The sequence below is a fragment of the Equus caballus genome, chromosome 22, assembly GCF_041296265.1.
Source record: "Equus caballus isolate H_3958 breed thoroughbred chromosome 22, TB-T2T, whole genome shotgun sequence".
NCBI classification, from domain to species: domain Eukaryota; kingdom Metazoa; phylum Chordata; class Mammalia; order Perissodactyla; family Equidae; genus Equus; species Equus caballus.
Window position 1 is genome coordinate 33,002,678 of NC_091705.1, and position 23,754 is coordinate 33,026,431.

General features: G+C 45.3%; 1 protein-coding gene across 17 annotated transcripts in view; it reads right to left on the reverse strand.

The window, feature by feature from the left end:
• PTPRT (protein tyrosine phosphatase receptor type T) overlaps window positions 1–23,754 on the reverse strand; it is a 1,024,383-nt gene that overhangs the window by 245,288 nt on the left and 755,341 nt on the right. For all 17 annotated transcript variants that reach the window (XM_023626585.2, XM_070247923.1, XM_070247921.1 and 14 more), the window contains 2 exons: window positions 16,256–16,457; window positions 14,825–14,927 (listed from right to left, as the gene is read on the reverse strand). In XM_023626585.2, the coding sequence (XP_023482353.1) occupies window positions 14,825–14,927; window positions 16,256–16,457 (305 nt within the window). The remainder of the gene's footprint in view (window positions 1–14,824; window positions 14,928–16,255; window positions 16,458–23,754) is intronic.

Below are 23,754 nucleotides of genomic sequence, written 5' to 3' on the forward strand. Positions count from 1 at the left end.
TGTCCTTGGTCCTGATGCCCACTAGCTGGAACTTCAGATTGGCGTCTTTTACCAGTTCCACCTCCTTCCCAAGTTCCCTCCCAAGGTTTTCCCACTGAACCAAGTCAACTTCCTGAACTGAAAGATGACACCATACCTCATCTGCCTGCAGTCTACGTGCTCATGCAAGAGGCCACCTTTTTAGGTTCCAAGAAATTATGCATTCATTATGGAGGAAATTAACACCTCAAAGCAAACTATAATTAGGAATTCTTCAATTCAGTTTATGCTTTTTCAATTAGGCACTCTATAATTTTAATCATGGGAGCATTAACATGTTTCTGTAATTTATATACCTGTGGTATAATTAAGCCTGGGAAACACATTACTCTAAACCTGAATGGAAGTGATTGTTTCCCTTCACACTTGCAGTATTACAGGTCCCTGATGGAGAGATGGTGCCAGTTTCAAAGGCGCCGTTTGTGAGTTGCAGAGGCCAATGAGAGAACTCCTGGCTTTGGAAATGTGAAGGCTGTTGTAGACCATGTGATCCTTTGAACATCTGGCTCATGTGTAGACATCTGCATCCCAAAGCTTCAACTCCTATTGTGACTTTCCAAACATTTCACCATTGGAAACTGCTTTGGACAACTATTCTTGGAAACTAATTTCAATTAAGCCAGAACGGGGTGTCCTGGCAGGGGAGACGTTATCAGAGAGCCGTGGGAAGCAGATGGCTTTGAATTGAAGAAATTGAACAATACACTGAAACTTAGCCTGGATTGAGACCAAACTCCATTTTTTACATTGATTCTTTTTCCCACTTTCTCCAATTCTGCTCCTCTCTCATAATTTCAGCTCTGCCTTTTAGCTACAAAGCAGGGCCTGAATCCTATGTGCAAGGTAGCTCTCCTGGGATTCAGAGCAGTTCTGCAAATTCAAGGAATTCAGTGGTGCACTGAAAGTTTTTGTGCTTATTCAGACTGAACCTCTGAACTTTCTGAAGGTTAAAAACCTTCATTTCTTTCCTCTTCTTCCTGCTGTCCCCACAATAGCAAATTCAGATTTGCTGACTGCAATAAAAGGAAAAAGAACATAATCAAAACTGGCCCAGGGGGACACTGCATACAGATTCCAACCCAGCTGAGTGACGTGCCCATATTGCCGCAGCATTTTGGCACTCAATATATTTTGTCTGATCTAAGAAAATATGGAACTTTTTATAGAGCGAAAGTTGGAAATGGATTTGCTTCTCCCAGGCTGCTCCAGCCTTCCACAAAAGAATACAGATTTGTTCAGATCCTGATGCTCAGTCTCACCAAACATCCATCTTCCATCTAAGTACCACGATCTGCATAGAAGTGATATATGCAGATCATAGCATGAATTATTTGAGACACCAGTCATTGTCATCATCATAAGAAAATAGGGTGTGTTTTTAGCCCCCATTGTGGACAGGGATAGAGAAATAAACTGGCAGAGATCCTAGTTCAATTCTTAAGAGCTAAAACTGATTATCATTATGTGGGAACACATGCCGAAAGAGATGCAAGAGTTCCAAAAGCTGTGAAACCAACAGGGGTAACTCCACAGTAAAAGGCAAACAATTGCTTCCCCATATCATGAGAACGAATAAATATCATAGAAGAAAATGCTTGATTCCCTGTACAGGCTCCTGTCTCCATATCTGAGGCCACCTTTAAGCTAAACCAGTCTACTCATGTTGTGGTTCAAGACCAGCAGGATCATCACCAATGGGAGCTTGTTCAAAATGCATTTTCCCAGGCCCCATCCCATAATCTCTGGAGATGGCCAAGGATCTACACGTTTACTAGCTCTCCAGGTGATTCTGATATTCAGCAAAGTTTGAGACCTACGTTTAAGCCATTTCCCAGACTTCATCCCCAGGGAGGATGATGCAGTGGAATTTGGGAAGTCCAGCTCAGTAGGTCAGGGTGTCAGCAACAAGTCAGCTCAGTCATAGGACCCACGGCGGCTTTTGAGACTTACATTTTATGCCTGTGTCTAAGCCCCCATTGTATTTTTCATTCTCATAACAGAATTCCTGGCCTTTACCTATGGCTTCAAATGCTTACATTAATAGCCTCTTTGAAATCATACATGGCCTTGACTCCTTTTTACTAGCCCTCCTAGGGTCTACAGCAATGCTGTAAAATAGAATTTTCTGTGCTGATGGAAAAGCTATTCAATATGGTAGCCGCAAGCCACATGTGGCTACTGAGTACTTGAAATATAGATAGTGCAACTAATGAACTGAAGTTTTAATTTAATTTAATTCTAATTAATTTAAATTCAAATAGCCTCATGTAGCTATGGCTACAGTACTGGACAGTGTAGGTCTAAAGTCTTGCCCTTGAATCCTTCTTGTGTCATTGGGGCTGTTACCCCCTGCCCTGGCCATGAGTACTTTCTTTATATGTTGATAATCTTTAAAAATTGCTTACTGAACCTACACCCAAGTGGAAATGCACTACATAAACAGTAAACCCCAAGCAGCTGTAGCCAGGTGAGAAAAGGATGGGTTGCATTGTGAAAGAAGGTTAGCACACATTTCTCCTGCCTAGTGGTGGAGACTCTAACCTTTAAGTTGTTCTTTCCCTAACAAAAAGCCAGGGCTTTCAGAATCACCTCTCTCACTGCTGTAGAGAGGAGGCAACTCTCTGAGCAGCTGCAGGCAGCTGGAGCAAGCATTGTGAAGAATACTTTTTGGATGAAAGCAAACCTCCTTGGATTCTAACATGATGCAAATCCATGCACTAGCTCAGAAGGACATCAATAGATCAAGCTACAGAAATGCACTTGATGGAGGCCAGCTTGAAGTCCGACCTTTGGGTGGTTGCAGACAGAAAGACTGAGAGCCGTCAGTTATCAGCTGTGCAAGATCTGGGACAAAGCAGGGATACAAATGGTCATGGGGCCCAGAACAGTGTGAGAAGTAGAAGTCAGCAGAAAAAAAGTTGGGGAAAAAGTGAGACCCAGGAGAAGGCATCTTGCAGAATCACCGTCGTTCTTGCAAAGAGTGTCATCAGTTCCCCAGGGTGGGAGGATTAGCATTATAAGAACTACATCTATTTAGCTCTTGCATCCATAGCCTGGACTCTGTTCCTTGAAATACTTGGCTTAAATGACCTTCACCTTGTATCCATTACCATCCATCCACCATCACTGCCAACCTTCTCTCACCTGGAGCCATATAGTAGTGTTCCTGAATCCCACAGTAGGGTTCCATAACCGAAACCTTACCTTAGATCCTCTTACTCTCTAATTATCATTTCCTGTCTTTTCAGCCTCTCCCAGTTTGCATCCTCTGCACAGATTCTTCAACAGCATTGAGGTAGCCTGGCCCTCAACATCTGCCATCAAGGTTTTTTGTTTTGTCTTGTTTTGTTTTGTTTTGTTTTGTTTTTATCAAGCCTGGATCGTATGGTCCATTTTCAAGCACTTTTGTTGATATCATCTTCCTTTTCTCATGATCCTGGATCAAGTTATGTATCTTTCTTCTTTCCTGCTATAAGAGCTGCTTAGAGCTCTTAGAGAAAATTAAATCACAAAACGTCAACATCGCCTTTCTTTCAAAACCACTCTTCCTTTGGCTTTCATGTTTTAGCTCTGCCCTGGTTTTTTTTCTACCTCTTTGTCCAGTCCTTCTCCATCTATGGTTCCTTGAGAGAGTTTCCTAGAGCTCTGTCTTGCTATCTCTTCTCGTATGCACTCTCCCTGGATCAGGTCATCCACTCCTCCCATGCTTTAAATACCACCTGGATGTTAATGATCCCCAAATCCGAAACCCCTGCTCTGATGCCTCTGCAGCACTCCAGTCTTCTGGAATTTAAATAGTCGCTATGGTGGGAGGTGAACATGACAACCACATTCTCCTTTCCTCCAGTAACAGTCTCTGTCTCCATCTCTCCAGATGGCAGACAGTCCAAAATAGAACACTCTTTCGTTCTTCATGTTCCTTCCGGCAACTGCTCCTGCTCCATTTAAAATATTCTTCCTGAAACACCTGTTTTTCCTCTTTGGTTTGAGCCTAAGGAATATAATTCAGAATTCTTCAACACCAGAGCCAATTCTTGGTAAGCTGTGTTGTTCAAGGGGGCTAATAAAAGACCTGCGATGCAGTTAGGATGAGCTGAAGTGAATGCTGTGCAGTGGCATTTATCCCATTATTACTTATTTCTGGTGGCTTCTTCTCATATCTGGGTCCTCCTCTCTCCCAATCTGGTGTGATGAAATCCCAGCATGCTGTTAGACTTGGCAACAAGTGGTATTATTTGCAGAAGGAAATCTCACAGTTTACATGGGAGTGCCTCTTACCCATCTCCCCACAATGAAGTGAGACACATAGCACTTCTCATCTTGAGGCCCCAGCAAAGGTAGCCCGGAGAGCTGAGGGACTGTGCAAAACAAATGATGTTTAGAGAAAGAGCATCCAAATGTCAATGCGGCTTCTCATCTCTCTCAATGTGGACAGGGACTCAGGAACCCCTCAGGCTGCCCCATGTTAATAAATCCTCTAAATTTTAATTTCCTCTTCCTAATTAGACATCATCATATGCTGATATCTGAGAATCTGATGGTAACGATGCCAGTTTTGCTCACTGCAGTCCCACAGACCAGCAAAACCCTTCTGTGATTATTTCATGTGCTCCCACTCTGGGATTGACGATTATTAAAGGAATCCTGGAGGAAATTTGGCAATTGTTTCCTTTTTTTCCCAGTAAAGTTTCTTCTTTTTAGAAAGTGGACTGGATCTCCAATTTGTACTGTAGCTAATCACTGTGTTTTTCAGAATCTATAGACTTAACTAGCTGCACCTGTCAAATGCAAAGGGATCAGGGATTCTCATCTGGGAATGAAGAGAACTTGCAATGATCTTAGAAGCCATTCTCCATGTGACACTGTCTACCAGTATGCTGTCTGTCAAACTCCTGGCCCTCCAAGCCAGAGCTGGACCTGCTGTGCACTATGCCCTAAGCATCCTATGAAAGCAGCCCACAACCTAACTAACCCTGGAGGAGGTCCCTCAGAGGTCCCCAGCACGTGCCTGGACCACATATCAGGTCCCACCCTATCCTTGTGCAGTTGGTTCCCAGGCCACGTTCATCACCTCTGGCCTCTCATGGGTAATGAGTCCTCATGGACTCTTCCCTCCCTCAATGTTCTTTGGCTCAGAGCATGGCACCACTGTTCCTCCCACTAACCAAGCCAGAAACCTGCTAGTCACCCTGGACAATGTCTTTTCCTTGACACGCACCACCTCACCCTAGAGAAGTCACCACCAAAGTCTGTCCATTTTACTTCCTTAAAGTTTTATCTCCATTACCACAACGATTCTAACTTGGGTCACCTTAACGTCTCATCTGGGAAACTACAACTGTCTCCCGACTGGACTCTCTGAATCATTCTTATCCTCTCTGTTCTGTTCTCCACACTGACGCCAGAAGGGCCTTTTCTAAAAAGTAAGATGGAACATATCGTTCATGTGCTTAAACCTCTTTTCTTGTTGACTCTTCACTGCTTACTATAAAGTTCCTTACTGTGGTGCTAACAAAGCCCGCATTATCCGGCCCTTTCACGCCCAATCTCATCATATGCCACTCTCGCTTGAATTATCTCCCCACTGCTGTCCTACTGGCCTCCTTTTGTTTCTCTGACACTATCTCCTGATTCCCCAGTCTAGGTCTGATCCCCCCCTTTTTTGATATTTACTCTATTTCTTTTTTTATTGAGACAACATTGGTTTATAACATTATCTAGATTTCCTGTGTACATTATAATTTGACATCTGTATATGCTACAGTGTGCTCACCACAAAAGTGTAGTTCCATTTACCACCATTTAATTGACCCCCTTTACCCATTTTGCCCTCCCTCTACCCCCCTTCCTCTCTGATAACTGCCAATTTGTTGTCTGCTTCTATGAGCTTGTTTTTTATATTCCACCTCTGAGTGAAATCATACGGTATTTGTCTTTTTCTGACTTATTTCACCTAGCATAATACCCTTAAGGGCCATCTGTGTTGTGCGAATGGCAAGATTTCATGTTTTTTTTATGACTGGGTAGTATTCCATTGTGTGTATATATACATATCATATCTTCTTTATCCATTCATCCCTCAGTGGGCACTTAGCTTGTTTCCAAGTCTTGGGTATTGTAAATAATGATGTAATGAACATAGGGGTGCATATATCTTTCTGAATTAGTGCTTTTGTCTTTGGATCAACACTCAGGAGTGGGATAGCTGAATAATATGGTAATTCCATTCTTAATTTTTTGAGGAACCTTCATACTCTTTTCCATAGTGGCTGCACCAGTTTACATTCCCACTAGCAGTGTATGAGGGTTCCTTTTTCTCCACATCCTCTCCAACACTTGTTGTTTCTTGTCTTTTTGATAATAGCCATTCTAACAAGTGTGAGATGAGATCTCCTCGTGGTTTTGATTGGCATTTCCCTAATAACTAGTGATGATGAACATCTTTTCATGTGCCTGTTGGCCATCTCTATGTCTTTTTTGGAAAAATGTCTACTTAGATCCTCTGCCCATTTTTTAATCAGCTTGTTTGTTTTTTTGTTGTTTGATCCCCCTCTTATAGGAAAGAGTGAGACATAGAAGGAAGAAAAACCAATAAAGTGTGTATTATTGAGCTAGCTGCCTTTGTGTGCAACCAGGACTCAATCCAATGGAGATGTATGAGGAACCGTGTAGCTTGTGCCTCAAAATGGTCCATCCAAAAAACAGGAGGCGGGGCATGGATGCCTGGACTCCCATCCCCTGTTGGCTAAGGGTTGTCCCTGCAGCATTAAATCCTTTGTGTTTCTCAGCTGTATCTTCCTACTCAGACTAAACAAGATCCATGAAGCTTTGGAGAAGGTATTAAGGTGAAAAAGCGGAAAAAAAAGGATGGGTGCTGATACTGGAGGTGGGATGCTATAACAGCACATGGAACTGTCCAGCCCAGCCACAGCTGAAGTCAGAGATGGAATGGTGAGGTGACATGGACCCAATAAGAAACTGCTACAAATGATAACAGTCTGTCATTAGTGTCTGTAGCACTGTTTGTACAGAGCTAACTCTGCCATTAGGATGTCAGCTGCATGTGGGCCTGTTTTGCTCATTTCTGCATCCCCAGAACTCAGCGCAGGGTCTGGCACATGGTTGTTGGCTCAAATTCAAATTAGATATTTACAGAATTAACTAGTTAACGAATTGACAAACAAATGGATGAGTGACAGATAAATCTGACTCATTTCCTAGGATCTGGTCTCAACTCTCTTGCTTGGTTTTGACTCCATGTACTCACTCTGGTCCCCAGTATTTATAAGGTCTCAGGTAAGGAAGCTCACGTGGGTCCTCACGCCCCTCCCTAAGGGTGCTGTGGATCTGCTTTGCTTTGATTTCACAACATAAAGTGGCATCTCTTCCAACTTGAGGGCACTGCTTTTTAGCCCTTGGTTTGCTGGCCCTTCAGCAGTTGAGACACCCTAGCTCTGTCTGTTTTGATTTGGTGTTTCTGAAATGTGCTCAAATATGAAGATCCACTTTTAAGGTAATATTGTTTTGAGGATTTTCTGACATCCTTGGAGATAACTACACGTTCTCTGACATATCACATGCTTGCCAGAACCTTGTATGCAATAGATCTTCCATGGTGTTAAAGGAGATCCAGCAAACAGGCATCAGCTTACAGCAGGGCTTGGAGAATAATCCATTCCATGGCTACTAGGGCAGGGAGCCACTCTTCATCTCAACAGCTTGGCCAACCCAAGGAGCAAGCTGAACAACTACCAATTCCACTTTAGCTTATTTGACCTTCAAAAAAATCTATGACATGGGTATTCCCATTTTACCAACAAGCAACTTGAATATCAGAGAAATTAAATAACTGGCACAAGGCCACCCAGTGAGCCAACTGAATAAGGTTGGATCTGACTCTAGGAGCCTATGCTGTTCCAATGTATCCAACTGGGAAGTCAGCTGTGGAGTAAGAACATAAGAGACCTCATTTCTGAGTCAGGAGCTGCCTCTGGGACACCGTCTCTGCCCCCAAGGAGCTCAGAGGCTGGTAGAGATTGAAAATGTAAGTCCCTGACAGAGGAGTGCCCAAGGCAGTGTGGGAACCCAAGGAGGAGCTGATGCATTCTGCTGCAGGATGGGAAGTGGTCCTGGATGGGGAAGATTTGAACTGGATGTTGGAGAGGTGGAGAATGCCATGCTTGGCAGGGAGAATGCCATAGGCAGGGGCTCGACTGCTTAGAGAACAAAAAGTTGGGTATCTGCCTGCCAAATGTTCCCCACACCCTTGAGGACGAAGTCCAAACCCAGAGTGAAGACCTTCTTTGCTTGGCCCCTGCCTGCTTCTTTGCCTCTCTCCTTGTCTCTCTGCCCCAGCACGCAGTGCTTCCCCGAACACACACTGTGTATGTTCTCTGCCTAGGCTGCTGCAGATGCTGCTTCCTCGTGGGCCACACTCTTCCCTTCTTCACTAAACAAACTCCCCCTCATCTGATCAGTCTCAGATCAGGCAACACTGCCTCCGGGAAGCCCTCCCGACACCTGAGCCCATCAGGCTGATGATGGATGCCTCTGCACTCTCATGGAAACTTCCGACCGAGTACACAGGCTCATTGACATTTTTCCTTTTGCTGATCGTCTTCCTATAGGCCTGCATCATCCAAAGTGGTAGCCACTAGCCATACGTGACTCTTTAAATTCAAATTAATTTTTAAAAATTAAATAAAAAATTCATTTTCTCAGTAGCCCTGGTAGTATTTCAAGTGTTCAATAGCCACAGGTGGTTAGTGATGACTGTACAGGACAGCACAGGTACAGGACATTCCCATCAGCACAGGAAGTTCTACTGAACAGTGCTCTCATAAACTAGGAGGCAGCTGAAGGCAGGGCTGTGAAGAGCATCTGTACAGACCCAGTACCCGGCGTCTACCGGGTGTGAAAAACAGGCTTGCTACTTACTTACTTACTTATTTATGGTTTTCTTGAGTACCTATTAAATGCCAGACACTGTCTCAGGGAAGGGAGATCCATTAGTGTCTAGCCTCCAGATTTCCTGGAGCTCAGAGTCTAGTGAGGGGGACACAAGAAACAAAATCAAAGAAAACATACCAACAAATGCAAGACACAATTAAAAGCTCAGGAAAGACTGATGAAGGAAACACCCTGGGCACTGTTGAGTAAAACCTGGTAAGGCGGCAGAGGGAAAGGAAATGAAACCGGAAACAGAGGTTAAGGCCCAGATTCCCATGGGCCTTGAATTCCATGCTGAGAAGATTGAACTTAATGCAGGAGAAAGCCAGTGACCCATTTGAGAATTTTAAGCAGGAAAGCTAACTTGATCCAATTTGTGCTTCTGAAGGACCACTCCAGCAGCTCAGTCGGGGGTGGACTGAAGGAAGAGAAACTTACGACAGACAAACCAGCAAGGCCACCCCGGCAGGTGGAGAGAGTGGGAATGAAGAGTCCAGAAGGGGAGGAGAAAGAGCTAATCCCAAAGCTGATTCTGGAGTTGAGTGGACACGTCCCAGTGACTGCCTGGGTGGGAAGGGGAGAGCAGGGGAAGGAAGGACATCTCCAAGGAAGCCAGCTGGGAGCTGGAGGAGGGTCTGCCACAGAATCGGGGGCTCTGCCCCCAGCCTCACTGCAGGGACTGCATTATGGGAGATTAATTCACCGCCAAGTTACATTCTGATGAAGGTTACCACAGATACATCAGCGTGACAGGTGGGGTGTGGGGGAAGGAGGTTCGGCGTGTTCGAGTCAGAGCCGAATATTAGATTCCAGTCACTATTTGATTGATCTTTTAAGCAATTCTGGGATTCTGTCACTTAAAACCCAATAAATCTTTGAAGGCCTGAGGATAGCAATGCAAAAGCAATAAATCTCCATTGTGGAGCATTAGAAAAATAGGCCAAGCTGCCGCGGTGGTTTGGCTGGAGGGATGAGCGTGTAGGAGACCCACATGACAATCCTCCCTTCCTCGCCTCTTCACCTCCCTGCGTGCTCGGTTCTATCAGACAGAGTCAGACCCTTGGGGCTTCAAAGGGGCAGCAAGTGGCAGAACAGGGGCTGGAGTTTGGTTCAGTGAGGGCCAGAGTGCTGCTGGCAGAAGGAGGAGGAACAGCTTGCCTGGCCGGGGCCTGCAGCCGAGGCTCAGATATGAGTCTGTTTGAGAATCGGCAGCTCACTCAGAGAGAGATATGCTGAGCTTCATAAGTTACAGGGTGGGCCACCACAACCCAGAGTTGGAGGTCCCCTGAGAAGCCATCCTGCCTACCTCTCATTCCCTAGTTGATGGAGGTTCATTCCACAGAATCCTCATTCAAAGGTCACCCAGTCACCACTTGACATCCCAGGCATGGGAGAGCAATGAACCCAGAGACAGGAGGTTCAGTTCATGTACTGGCTCTAGGTGTAATGAGCCTGTGACCTTGGGCCAATCATTTAACATTCTAGACTTCAGCTTCCTCCTCTGAGATGGAGATGGCATTTCCCACTCAGCTTCCTCATCGAGTAAGGGATGACCAGATGAGACAATGGAATTACATCAACTATCAACTATGAAATACAATTCCAGGCATCCTTGACCCAATGTATCTAGTGGGCTCTTTGTGTCCTGTGGTCGAAGAGCACCTTCATTGTTTTCTCAGTGCTCCTGCTTCCCCAACCTGTAAGACTGGTCCAGTTGCCTGGGTTACGCTCATCTCTCCAGCCAGTCTACTCCTTCTCGCAACCAATACACTGTCTCTACTGGTTTCGTATGATCTTGGTTTACTGGTTGCATTATTTTGTCTGCTTACTTGCTTAATGTACCACCTCCCTCCCCATTCACATGCACACATACTGGATGAGAAACCTCAAGAGGACAGGTGTGTGTCTACCTTATTTTCTGCTATATCCTCACTGCTTAGTTCAATTCCTAGGACATAGCAAGTACTCAATAAATATTTGTTGAATGACCTAATGGTCAACTGCTTCCCATATGGGCACCCTAGTGCCCAGAGCTCAAGGTGAGAAAGGGTTAAGGCAACTGAAATCTATTCTGATATTGTCACTGCTGTCATCGCAGTTGTCCTGAAAGTCTTACTGGCTAGCATTGGTTATTCTCTTCCCCTTCTTGGCAAATGCCCAAGCAACAGTCTGAAAATAATTCCAGAAACTGAGTGTATATCCACCCTCCGTGATCCAGAAGCTTGGGAAGAAAAGCAGCCAAACATTTCCAGACACCAAGCATTGCCCCTTTGAGCAGTGACATTTATTTTAATTTTTTTCTATGGAAATGTCACCAAAATATATCACGCACAATTTTCTCCTAGGGAGGTGGTGTGATATAGTGAAATGAGTGTTGGCTTAGGGTCAGCTAAAGAGGGTTTAAATTCTGCCTGCACGACTTGCTGGTTTCATGGCCTGGGTCAACTTACTTAGCTTCTGTTTATCTCAGTTTTCACATCTGTAAAATGGGCAGACTATTATTGAAATGCTGTGAGGGTACACAGAGGCTTGTGTACAGTGATGGGCACAAGCAAGTAAGGCACATGCTGCTCATTAAATGGAAGCCAGCAGCCTCTTTTAACTTGAAGACATGGAATCTAAGGCTGCATTTTTTGGGTGAACTATGAGCAGCTAATGAACAGCCATGGCTGTGAGGGGCTGCGGGGGCTGCAGCATATAGACGTCTTTGCTTCTTGAGTCCCTGTGTCGGTTTTGCAGAGTTGTTCTATTTTTTGCTTCCTGCCAGCTGTCATTTCTCACTGCTCCAGGGGCATTTCCAGTCCCACCTCCTAATTTACTGCAGTCTTAGGATGCGCAAGCTTATTAAATGGATGTGCAAACTAGGAGTACATGGGCTCCGAGGGAAAGTGTAAGGGGTTTCTTTGGGAACTGGAAAAGCTTCTCTAAGAACATGGGTATGGGCTGCTCAGAGGCCCCATTGGCTGGTCTCTGGAGTCAGGAAGCCCTGGGTACAAGTCCTGGCTTATCATTTACAGGCTCCGCGATCGAATTTGAGTTTCCTCATTTCTATCGGGAAGATAATAATACTACTCATAGGTGAGTCAAGGTTAAATTCTTGGAACATAGCAGTTGTCCAATAAAATATGGTGATAATAACTCCCATCTGTGTCCAGCTGACTTCAATGACTTTTCAGAGGTTCAGACATATAGTCTGATTCATCTTGAGGATGTGTCCCTGATCTTCTGTACAAAAATTAACTTTATCCTGACACTGGGAAGGACCCAAATTGCTTATCTCTCAGTACAACTAAAAAAATTCTGAATCTTTGTGCTGAGAAGAAGTTAGGGGCTCCTAAAGAAAAAAACACAGCACTTCCCCATGGAGGGAGGGTCTCAAACAGCTTTGGAAATGTGAATAGGAAGCAATCAGGCAACATTGTCACTCTATAGCAGGGGTAGACTTTGAACAGAACTTCCTAAGTCCCACAGAAAAGAAGCAAAACTAAAGAAGGAACTAGCTCTCTGACAGCCTGCCTTGCTTTGGGCACCTCTAGATTTTATCCAGCCTCTGTGAAATAGCTATCATCTACACTTTCCAGATAAGGAAAACTGAGGTTCAGAGAGATTAAGTATCTTATCCAAGGTCACACAGCTGTGTTGGAGCAGGATTTGAATCCAGGTTCGCTGGCATCAAACTCAGATCCTTTCCATTGCCCTGCACAGCATCCAGAAGACTGTGGGGAGCTGGACTGAATCCACACCCACCAGGAAGCCACACAGTGGGTGCCAGCTGATCAGGTCCCCCTGCTGATAGCTTTGTAGGCTCGCAGCAATGAAAGGAGATGCCTGGATCAACTATATAAAGGTCATGGGCTTTGGGTCAGCTCTGGCCTAGGCTCCTGGGTTAGCTGCTAACTAGCGCAATGTTGGGCATGCTGCTTCTCTTTTCTGGGCCATACTTTTGACATCTGGGAAGCTAAGATTTTGAAACATGACCAATGCTGCCATAGGAAAGAGGTGAGAGCTGTAGAGGGGAGTAAGGCATGGGTGGCCAAAATGGAACATGTGATCTGGCACCTGGAGGACCTGCATTCAAACTCAGCTTTCCTTCTTACTGTCTGTGTACCCCTGGGCATCGCTGAGCCTCAGTTTCCTCATCTGAAAACGAAGATAATAACATCTCAGGGTATAGACAGAATTAAATGACAACATTGCATGAGAATTACAGAAAGAAAAGCAATAACTCAATAACTATTTGAGGTAAAGGCCACTATCTGCTTTGGCTCATCCCAGGTAGGAACGTCCTGGAACAACCTATGTGTAGAATATAAGGAAACATTCTTAGTTCAGGTGCCCCACAAACACTACACACACCTGTTGCAAGGCCTGAAGACTCGCCTGACTGAGGACAGAACGTTGATCAAAGTCTAACCAACAGATGGGAACTTCCAAATTGTTGGCAGTTGATTCTATCTGCTTCACTGCCTATAATTTCTGGGTGGAGCTGGAGCCAGGTTGGAAGACAGATAACTAGACCATCTCAATAGCCTCCTTCCTGTCTGGGCTCCCAGGATCATAAAAGTCGCACTGCATGTGGCTATCTAGTGGCTCCCCATGGCCCCCCAAACAAGCCTGAGCTTCTCGCCCCACCACTCCTGCCTTGACCTTCATGCCAAAGCAGACTTAACCACTCCTGGTTGCTCCCCATGACAGCAGGCTGCTTCTCTCCTCCACGCCTTTGCTCAGGCTGGACCCTCTTACCACTTTGGCAAAATTGTGTGCGACATTTAAGATACAGCTCAGTGTCACCTCCTCTGGGAATTCTCTCTCCTCTGAGCTCTCATAATGACCTATGCATTTCTCCATAGGCGTGCACTGTATTGTAACTATGCTTTTGTGTTTCTGTCTCCCCAGCCAGAGTTGGAGTTTCTTTAGAACATGACTTATTCACAGCTAGTTGACTACTGTATTCCAAGCAGTTAAACATTGCCTGGCACAGTGTGAGTGCTTAAAAAATGTTTGTTGAATGAATGAATAGATGAATCATTTTTACTTCCTGTGCCCCACTCCATTCCTGACATAAGATACTCAATGTACGCTTGTTGAACTGAACTGAGCCCATTTGAAAGCTGTTCCACTCAACTCTCTGCTTGGTTTCAAGGAACTTTAGTCCCTCAAGCTCTGGGCAAAGCCAGCAGTCAACATATGAGCTGCTGTCCTTGTGCAAGGCACAGCTTGTTAAAAAGAGACGCCCACCTTCCTGATCGCCATGAGCCCATGGACTGCACTGGGTCAGCTTAGCTACTGAGACGATTTCACTGCTTCGGCCTTAAGGATGCTCCTGAACTCCAGTAGTCTCTTGTGAAAATCAGCAGTGTGACTTTGACTGCAAGTACCCCTGTGGGACTCTAGCACTCCAAGGCCCTAAACTGGACCAGCCCAGAGGTCCTGTCCCATTCCTAATTTCTGAGCAGGTTGTTTTTAGAATTCAGCAAGTCTGTCCATCTGGCTGTTAATGGCAGTCAGACATGGAAGGGTGACTGAGTTTCCAGGCCTCCAATTCTACTAAATACGTTTATCATAGGTGTGTTCTAGAAAGTTCTCTCACAGCCCTCCTCAGGTCCCCATCAGCATGTTCCCTCTGAACTAGTCCTAATACCCCATTGTGGGGAGAAAGGCTCCTGGGTCAGTGGCCCCCTCTGAACTGGCCTTGGGGCTGCTGACCCTCTTCTTCCAGGAAGCCCTGCTCCTGGCCAGTCTTGCCTTTGGGCATCGCTAGTGAGATGATTCAACTGGAGGTGTGCATGGTGCAGAGAAGGAAAACCACAAACTCCAGGTTCAGAACCCTCCTCACCTGACAGGGGCTCCCCGTGACTGAGCCGGCTTCAGCATCACCGTGATGGTCGTGTCCGTTTCATTCAGTGGGGTGTCTGTGTCATATTCAGGCATCGACGGAGCTGGGCAGAGAACAGAGAGAGGAGGAAGCTCAGCATAGGTCCCAAACCCAGCTCACCACCTCCCCTTGATGCAATCGCTAAAGACACTCAGGATGACCCGAAGGAGGACGTTTAGGAAAGGGTTAGATGAGAGCCACAGAGCATCCTAGCTTCCAGTAAAGGAGGCCCTGACTTCCAACCAGCCTGTAGTTTCCTTCAAGGTCCAGAAGAGGCCGGGGCATGTTGGCAATGATGCAGCCAGTAACCCTCATGAATCAAAAAGGTCCACAGCGAACAAACAGATAAACGCCGGAAATATAAGTACTTACCAAAGACTCAACCTTATTAAACACATTTAAAATGCAAATTACAGCAGTGATGAACTAGTTCCTCTTATCTTTTTCTGTTTTTTCATGAGACCCTCCCTCACTCATCCCCAACGATAGGAGGGTGACTAAATTTAATCCCTTGGGAAGGTAATTTAGACATTCGTATTAAGAGCTATTAAAACCCACGTCCCTTTTAATTCAGTATTTCAATTTCTGGAATTTAACCCTAAAGTTATAATACAAATCAACAAATGAAACTTTATTCTCGAACATGCTTATTGAAGCGTTATTTTATAAAACCATGGGAGCACCAAATATATCCAACCACAGGGGAACGCTTAATTAAATTATGTCCATCCACTTGACAGAACATTATAACGAAAGCAATGCAGCGACATGGAAAATTCTATGGCATAAGGATAAGTGAAAACGTTAAGCCACAAAACCACCCTGGGTCTGTATCTGTGCAAAATGTGTCTGCATGCAGCCCAGAATCGCATAGGTATTCTGAAAAAGCGTAAATTGTAAAAAAAGTTCTGAGAGAATTCTTCTTTGATGCTGTCTAATGGTGGAGGGAGTCCTACTGGTGATGCCAGGTGAAATCTCGGACCTCCATGACTCTGTGATAGTCATTCATTCAGTCATCAGACATTTTATGAGAACCTAAGCTGTGTCCTGCACTGCCAAAAGGAATGTTTCTGAAAATAAATCACATTTTTATAAGCCAATTGGTATGAAAAAAAATTGTACTATTTAATGTAACTATGTGGTAAGTCATTGGTGAATCACTCAGTGTTCCCTCAGGTCTAACTTGATTAATGTATTTTTGACACTTTAGGAAGTTCGTGGGTTAGGTTTTCTTCATGAGACCACAGCAGTGACACATGAGGGATTGCATCATCCTAATTGCTCCAAAACCACACGGTGACAGCTGGCTCTGCCCTTTTTCAGTCCCAGGAAAATTAGGAATGGGAAAACAAAACAACTCCTGTCTCCCTTTTCCTTTTCTAAGAGAGATACCTGAGATTTTGGTGGCGATCCTAGTGGTGACGGGGGGCCCAAAGCCCTTTGCTGTGCTGGCCTTGATGGTGAAGGAGTAGGTGGTCCCTGGGTACAGACCCACAAAGAGGTGGTGTGTTTCATTCCGGAGTTTGAACACCTTCCCCCTCTGGCTGGAGAGGTCGGCACTCGGGTCCAGGGAGCCAACAGCCTTGTAGTTGATCTGCACAACAAGCCAGCAAACAGACAAATAAATTCCTCACTCGGGAAGCTGGACGGAGCTCACCTGGAGGAACAGCAGGGGAGAAGAGCGGAAGGCCTGAGAGCTTGATCAGCAAGTTCTGCTCTTACTGTCCACCTTACAGACTATGCCAGCCTCCGAACACTCCACTGCTGATGCTCTGGAGCATTGCTGTCCACTAGGAATAGAATGCGTGCCACATACATGCTTTTTAATTTTCTAGCGGTCATACTAAAAGGAAAAAATGTAAAAAGAGAAAAAATTAATTTTATTACTATATCTTGTTGAACCCAATGCATGCAAAATACTACCATTTCAATGTGGAAGCAACATAAAAAAGTGAGATACTTTCTATCCCATTATTCACAGTAAATCTTAGAAATCTAGTAAGTATTTTGACGTTACAGCACATCTCAATTCAGACAAGCCACATTTCGAAAGTGCAGTAGCCTCGTGTGGCTAGCGGCCACCATGTTGGACAGTGCAGCTATAGAGCAGTCTCTAAGTGTAGCATCCCGATAAAAGTCATTTGGAAGCTTGTTAAAAAATGTCACAGTCCCCGATTCCACATGGACAGCATTTGCTGTCTGGTGTTTTATCATGCATTATCTTGTTTGTCTTCCTCCCAAAACCTTGGGGGCATCAGCATAGTTATTCTCACTTTAATGATGGAGAAACCAAGGCTCAACCAGAAGCAGCTTGCATTGAATCAGCACTTTCCAAACTCTCTGTGGTGAAGGCTCAGGTTTGTGTTTTCCAATTCACTGCAGGCCCATAATAATCCAAAGACCACATCACATGTGACTCATCATGTGAGTTTGGCAATAACCACACTGGTGTATACCCTGTACAAGGAGAGGCATCCACATCACCCACTTGGCTGTCACAGCCATGTCAAGGCACTCTGAGAATTTCTAAGTGCTCATTCTCAATTTCTGCACTTATCCTCCTGTGAGAGTAGCTAAATAGTTGACGTCCCAACACTGGCCTCCATGGCTCATACTTTGGGTACCACATTTCTAAATTACTCAGTTGGTAAAGTGGCACACACAGGCTTTTTTGTTAATTTGCCCTATCTAGTTTGTTCTATTAAAAATATTTTGTAAGAGTATAATATACATATAGAAAGCTAGACAGCTCAATGAATTTTTACCAGCTGGACACAGCCACATAACCAGCACCCCATCAAGAGACAGAACGTTACCAGACCTAAGAGTTTCCCATCATGAACCCTTCCACGCCTTACTCCTCTCCCCCAGCAAGGATACCCTCTATCCTGACTTCTAACAGCATCAGTGAGTTTCTCCTGGTTTTGAACTTTATATAAATGGAATGGTATGGGGTCAACTCTTTAGCATCTGGCTTCTTTCCCTCAACCTTATGTTTGTGAGATTCATGCGGGCTGTCACTGTAGCTATAGATCATGCATTTTCAGGGTTATTCAGGATTCTATCCCTGAGACAGGACTGAATTCTGGTCTGTTGGACTCTCAAACCCGTGCTTTTTTTTCTATACCACACGGCCCAGCCTGGAGACACATTTCATTAATTGAAGAAGAGATTCATTCATTCACTTATTTTTTCCTCCACAAATGTTTCCCGCATACTCCTGGATTCTAGGACCTGCACTGTGTGCTGCTGGGGACCCCCAAACAAATACAAGCTAGGCCCTGTCCTCAAGTGTCTTCTCTTCTAGAATGAGGTAAGCAGGGGCCAGCCCAGTGGTGTAGTGGTTAAGCTTGTGTGCTCCGCTTTTGTGGCCAGGGGTTCATGGGTTCAGATCCCAGGCATGGACCTATATACTGCTCATCAAGCCATGCTGTGGTGGTGTCCCACATACAAAATAGAGGAAGATTGGCACAGATGTTAGCACAGGGCCAATCTTCCTCAAGCAAAAAAATATATATATATAGAATGAGGTAAGTCAACCACACAGGCACCTTATAGCACTTTGTCTTCTGTCAAGAATGTCTCATGCTTGACAGGAAGGAAAACCCAGGTAGAACAGGGAACATACCAAATTTGCTTCAAAAATAAGCACTTTGCTGTTTCTGGCAAGGGCACCAAACGTTTTGGGGAAGAGGTAACTTCTCTCTCCCGCATTAAGCAGTGCAGCTGTTGACACCACAGGTCGAGGACAGACTTCGTCTGGAGCAGAGTGAGCCCAGGAGGAGAAACTCATGGAGCTGAAGGATTGGGGTATTTTGCAAGCAGAGCCTGGGCAGGGGTACCCATCCCGCAGGTCCCTGGTGGGCCTGGCCACGCCATTCCCTCTGGTCACCCCCGCCCACTCCAGCCTTCTCAGAGGCAAGCCTTCAAACATCCACATGCCTTTCTGTGCTGGAGGGCTTTTTCCCGTGGGTGCTCACAGGAAGTGCTGGGGAATTGACACCCCCAGCAACTGGACTCGTGGGAGCTGATGCAGACATTCCCAGGCTCCTTTCACATGATACCCCTGCAGCATCCTGGGGATTTCCCTGAGGGATTCCGCTCCACTTGCCTCCAAAGGTAGCCGCCTGGAAAACACACCCATCACCAGCTGCCTTCCTTTCTCCTCCCCACTCCCTAGTGTTTCCTAAACTTCTTAAGAATCTGCTGGAATTCGCATTCCTGTCTCAGGATGTGCTTCTGAGAAACGTTGAACTAGACAATGAGCTCAGGAAGGTATCTCAGGGGAGAACTGAACTGATACCTGAAGATGATACACAGTTGGAACAGAGGAATAGAGCATTCTAGGTTCCAGGTAGAGGCAACCGCCTGCACAAAGGCTGGGAGAACTGAGGAGAGTCCAGTGTGGCTGGGCAGTGGTGAGGGGCAGCTGAGCTTTCAGGGCTCAGCTGGATTCAAGTTTTCCCCAGTGCAGAAGGAGGGAGGTGGTCAGAGATGTTTCCCTGTGGCAGCCAACCCCAGTCCACGAGCGAAGATGTGCTCATGCATCCTTTTGAAATTCCGCCCCAGTCCCCCTGCCTGGGCTGGTGGCAACCACACTGATATACAGACACTGGGAGGTAAAACTCATGCCTTATTTACTAGCCAATTCCTTTTCTGCACTCCAAATTCAACCCAAAAGCCACTCAATTTCCACCGAGCTGTCAATATAAAATACCGCGCTGCCTGCTCGCCTCACCTTTCCCGGTATTACAGGATCCTCACTTACTTGTAATGAAACACTATGAATAAATCAATGTATGTTAATACAGCATGTCTTCAATTTTTTATGAAGAGCTTCACCAAATCTAATTCCCACTGCTTTGTCAGAAACAGTCTTTGAAAAATTTAACTTGCAAGTTTTACGAAGTTAGTGGGGGATCGGGCTGGGGAGGGAAAGAAGGAAGGTGAGAAAAATGGAATGGGATGGAGCTGTGGCTGTAAAATGCATAATGCAATGTGATCTTGGTTTAGAGGTGGAGAAAGAGGAAGATGTGTTAGGATAGCAAACGTAACATGAAGAGTTAGCGGGGGAAGGGGTGTGGAGCCAGGCATCAGCTCCAGGCTCCAAGGACTGGCTTCTGGCTGCATTAAAGAGCTTGGGGCCACCGTGGTCTCTTCTGGTGGCTGTCAATGGGACCCCCAGCCAAAAGCCAGAGTGAGCACTTTATAGTGAGAATTGAATCATGCCACCCCTTAGAATCAAAAGGGCAATGGCTTCCCATAGCTCTTGGGATTAAGACACATTCGTATCCTGTGGTCTTCATCAGCTCACAGCTCACTGCATGAGCTGACCTCTCCTGCCCTCCCTCTTGCTTTCTAGGCATTATTTCAGTGTCTAAAAAGAGCCGTGCTCCCTTTTGCCACAGGGCCTTTGCACCAGCTATTGTCAGCTCAGAACTTTTCTTTCTTTCCCATGCCTTCCCTTCACCTCCTCATCCTTGAATCTCATTTAAAATGACACTTTCCACGAGCACCTTCTCTAACTCCCATGTCCTCCTATTTTATGTTCCCAGAATCACATCTATCTCCTTTGAACCACCAATTTGACATTTAACCATGCAACTATTTCACTAATGAGTCCCTTTTCTACAATCCCAGGGATCAAAAAGGTAAAGCCTCAAAGCCAAATTTGGCCCATCACCTGTTTTTGTAAATCACACTTTATTGGAACACAGCCACACCATTCATTTATATATTGTCTGTGGCTGCTGACATACCACAATGGCAGAATTAAGTAGTTGCGACAGACACCCTATGGCTCACGCAGCTTAAAATGTTTACTCTCTGGCCCTTTATAGAAAAAGTTTGCTGATCCTTGCACTAGATTTTAAGCTCTAGAAGGGCAAGAATCTCATCTGGTTTTTGTTCAACATTTCTTCCCCTTGCATGTATAAATGAATGATCAAACTAGCTGTGTGGCTTGAGCAATTTGCTTAACCTCTCTGAACGTTGGGTTCTTCAAGGGCTAAATAATAATTTTAATGTTAGTTTCTGTTTTGATTTATGTTGCAGAGTGATCCCCAGCTCCTTTACTTCTGGAAGGTAGCCCCTTTGCTCAGGAGTAAGGCTCCAGGGAGTCCATGGGTGACTTTAGGCTTTGCATCAAGGCTCCAGCTACAACGGACCAAGGGACACCTTGGGAAGAACAGGCAGTCCTTCCACCCTGGGCTGAAGAGTAGCGGACAATAACTTCCCTTAAAGAGCCCCATCAGGAGGGACTTGTTTGTTTCTTGAACATGCTTAGATTGAGCCATGCTGTGCTCCAGGCACTGGGCCAGGTATAAGGTAAGACCCAGAGGTTCCTTGTTCAGATAGAGCAGCTGACAAGGTTCTGGTCCCGAAGATGAGATGAGGCATGGGAGTCAAGTAGATGATGCATGAGATCAAGTAGGGATGAGGGACATAGCTTGACTCACAACCAGGTGGTCAGAGATGCCTTCACAACAAAAAAAACCATTCTGGAGCACTCACTATGTGCCAGGCACTGTGAGGGGGACCTCAGATAAAAATCATCTCATTTAATCCTCAAAAAATGGTATGGGTTCTTTATGGTTATTCCCATTTCTCAGCTGAGGAAACTAAGGCCGAGAGAAGTCACACAAGTCAAAGACCAGGTGAGGGCAGCTATACGTGCAATCCGGCAGAGTGCTGGAAGGACAGATGGGACCCACAGCTCCTGAAGTGTCCTCTGCTGCCTCAACATCACCAGAGTCTCATCTCTTGGCTGGTGCATGGGTGTGGGCACCATGATGTGGCAAGAACTTAGATAAGTCTATTTGAATACACAGAGATGCCCTGGAAGGACCAGGGGGCTGTTCAAAGAGCTCGCTCCCAGACAGATGACCCCAAATTGAGGAAACACATAACAGCATCAGCTGTCAGTCATGATAATATAAACTGGGTCAAGATCTGCCCACCCACAGCTTGATGCTCCAGAAGCATCTGCATCTTCTATAGCTTAGCAGCTACTATACCCATGGTGTCTTCATTCTAAATCCTTTGCAAGGGGGAGCCAGCACTCTGAGTGACACATCCCATCTCCTCCTGACTCTCTCCACATGGTTTCCAGCCCATACTCTGGGGGTCTCATCGTAGTAGAGTCTTAACAAGTCTCTAGGTAAAATAGACCGACACGGTCAATTCAATGAATACAGGGTTAAATTCATTTGTTTTCATTTAACTTAAAACAACTGGTTAAAATATTTCCTCCTTTATTTTTTACCCACTGTAGAAGAGTTTCCAGGCATGATCTTTGCCATCATGGTGACCTCTGAGGCAAACGTACAAAAAGAGACCAGTTTCAGGTAATCTCTTCTTGGTAGAAGTGTACTGTTGACTCTTTGGTTTCCTGACAATTTAAAAATAAAATGGGAATGCACAGATGGCTGCAATGCACATGCCAGTGACTTTTTGGCCATGGGGCCCTTGTTTTCCCTAGAGAGCCGAGGACTATGGTAACAGCAGAAAAATGATTATGATCAACACACACACTGCTACTCCTGGTGTTTCTAACACTGTTGAGCCAGCGAGAGTGCAAGGACTTGCCGCTTTTGTGCACAGACAGCTATGGCTTTTGCTTCTATTGAGATGAAATGATGCTCTCAATCAACAAATGCTCACTAAGAACCCACTCATGCTGGACTCTGTTCTGGGCTCTGGAGAAACCTCAGTGAAGAAGACCCAGTTCCTGACTTTGGGGACCAACAGAGGCACTGACGGACACTGCAGGGAACCAAGTCCTTCAAGAACACAGTTTGGGGAGTAATGGTTCTCCCAGAGTGAGGAAAGCCTCCTTGAGAAGCTTCCAGGGTGTTGGGCTGGACCGATGGTCCTCAGGCCAGGCTCCAGAGCATAGAACACCCTGCGGACCTTTTAAAAAGTACCATTGCCCTTACCCCACCCCAGACTAATTGAATCAAATGCTCTGGATGCAAAGGCCTGGGTGTCGGTACATTTTTAAAGTTCCCCAGAAGATTCGATTGGGCAGCCAGGGCTGAGATGCTGGAGCTGGGCCCTAAAGGGTGAAGAGTATAATTAAGCAGAAGAACTGTGAAATCACATGCCAAGGAAAGGTGTCCTAAAATGGTGTGCTAGAAAGAACCAGAAACTTACCATTGGAACACCACAATGATAATGGCTGTAGGCAAGATTTATTGATGAATGCTAAAGTTGGTCGGTGAAACCAAGGAGAAATAGCATATTTGCATAGCTTTTTCTCCTCCAAAGTTTCCTAGCTATTGTGGTTTCACCTTAAGACCACAAATTCTGTGACACTTCTCCTCCCCAGGAGGTAGAGCCTACTTCTTCCCTCCTTGAGTGTGGGCTGGACCGAGTGACTCACTTTAAATGAACCCAGTATGGAAAGGGGAAAAGACAGCTTTAAAGTGAAGAGACCTGGTGTGATCAAGGTCAACAGTGCCAATGATGAGTCAAGTTGAGATCAAGAGCCCCCTGGTATGATGTAATGAGAAGGGTACATACCTTTTCCCCCAGAATCTCAGTCCATTAATGAGAAAACATTAATGAGAAAACATTAATGAGAAAACAAACCCAGACTGAGTACTGGGCAGCACTCTTAAAACATATCAAGTTCAGAAAGAGAAGAAAAGACTGAGATGCTGTAACAGTCTTTTAGGATGAGAATAAGGAGACATGACACCCAACTGCTACAGGGGAACCTAGAGAGAGAAACGGCCACCTGCAGAAAAACTTAGAAAATCTGAAAAAAAAGTCTGGAGTTCAGTCAACAGTAAAGCACAGATGTGAATCTTCAGTTTTCATAAATATGTCACGGCCATGTAAGATGTTAACATTTGGGGAAGTTGTGTGAAGGGTATAGAACTCTCTGT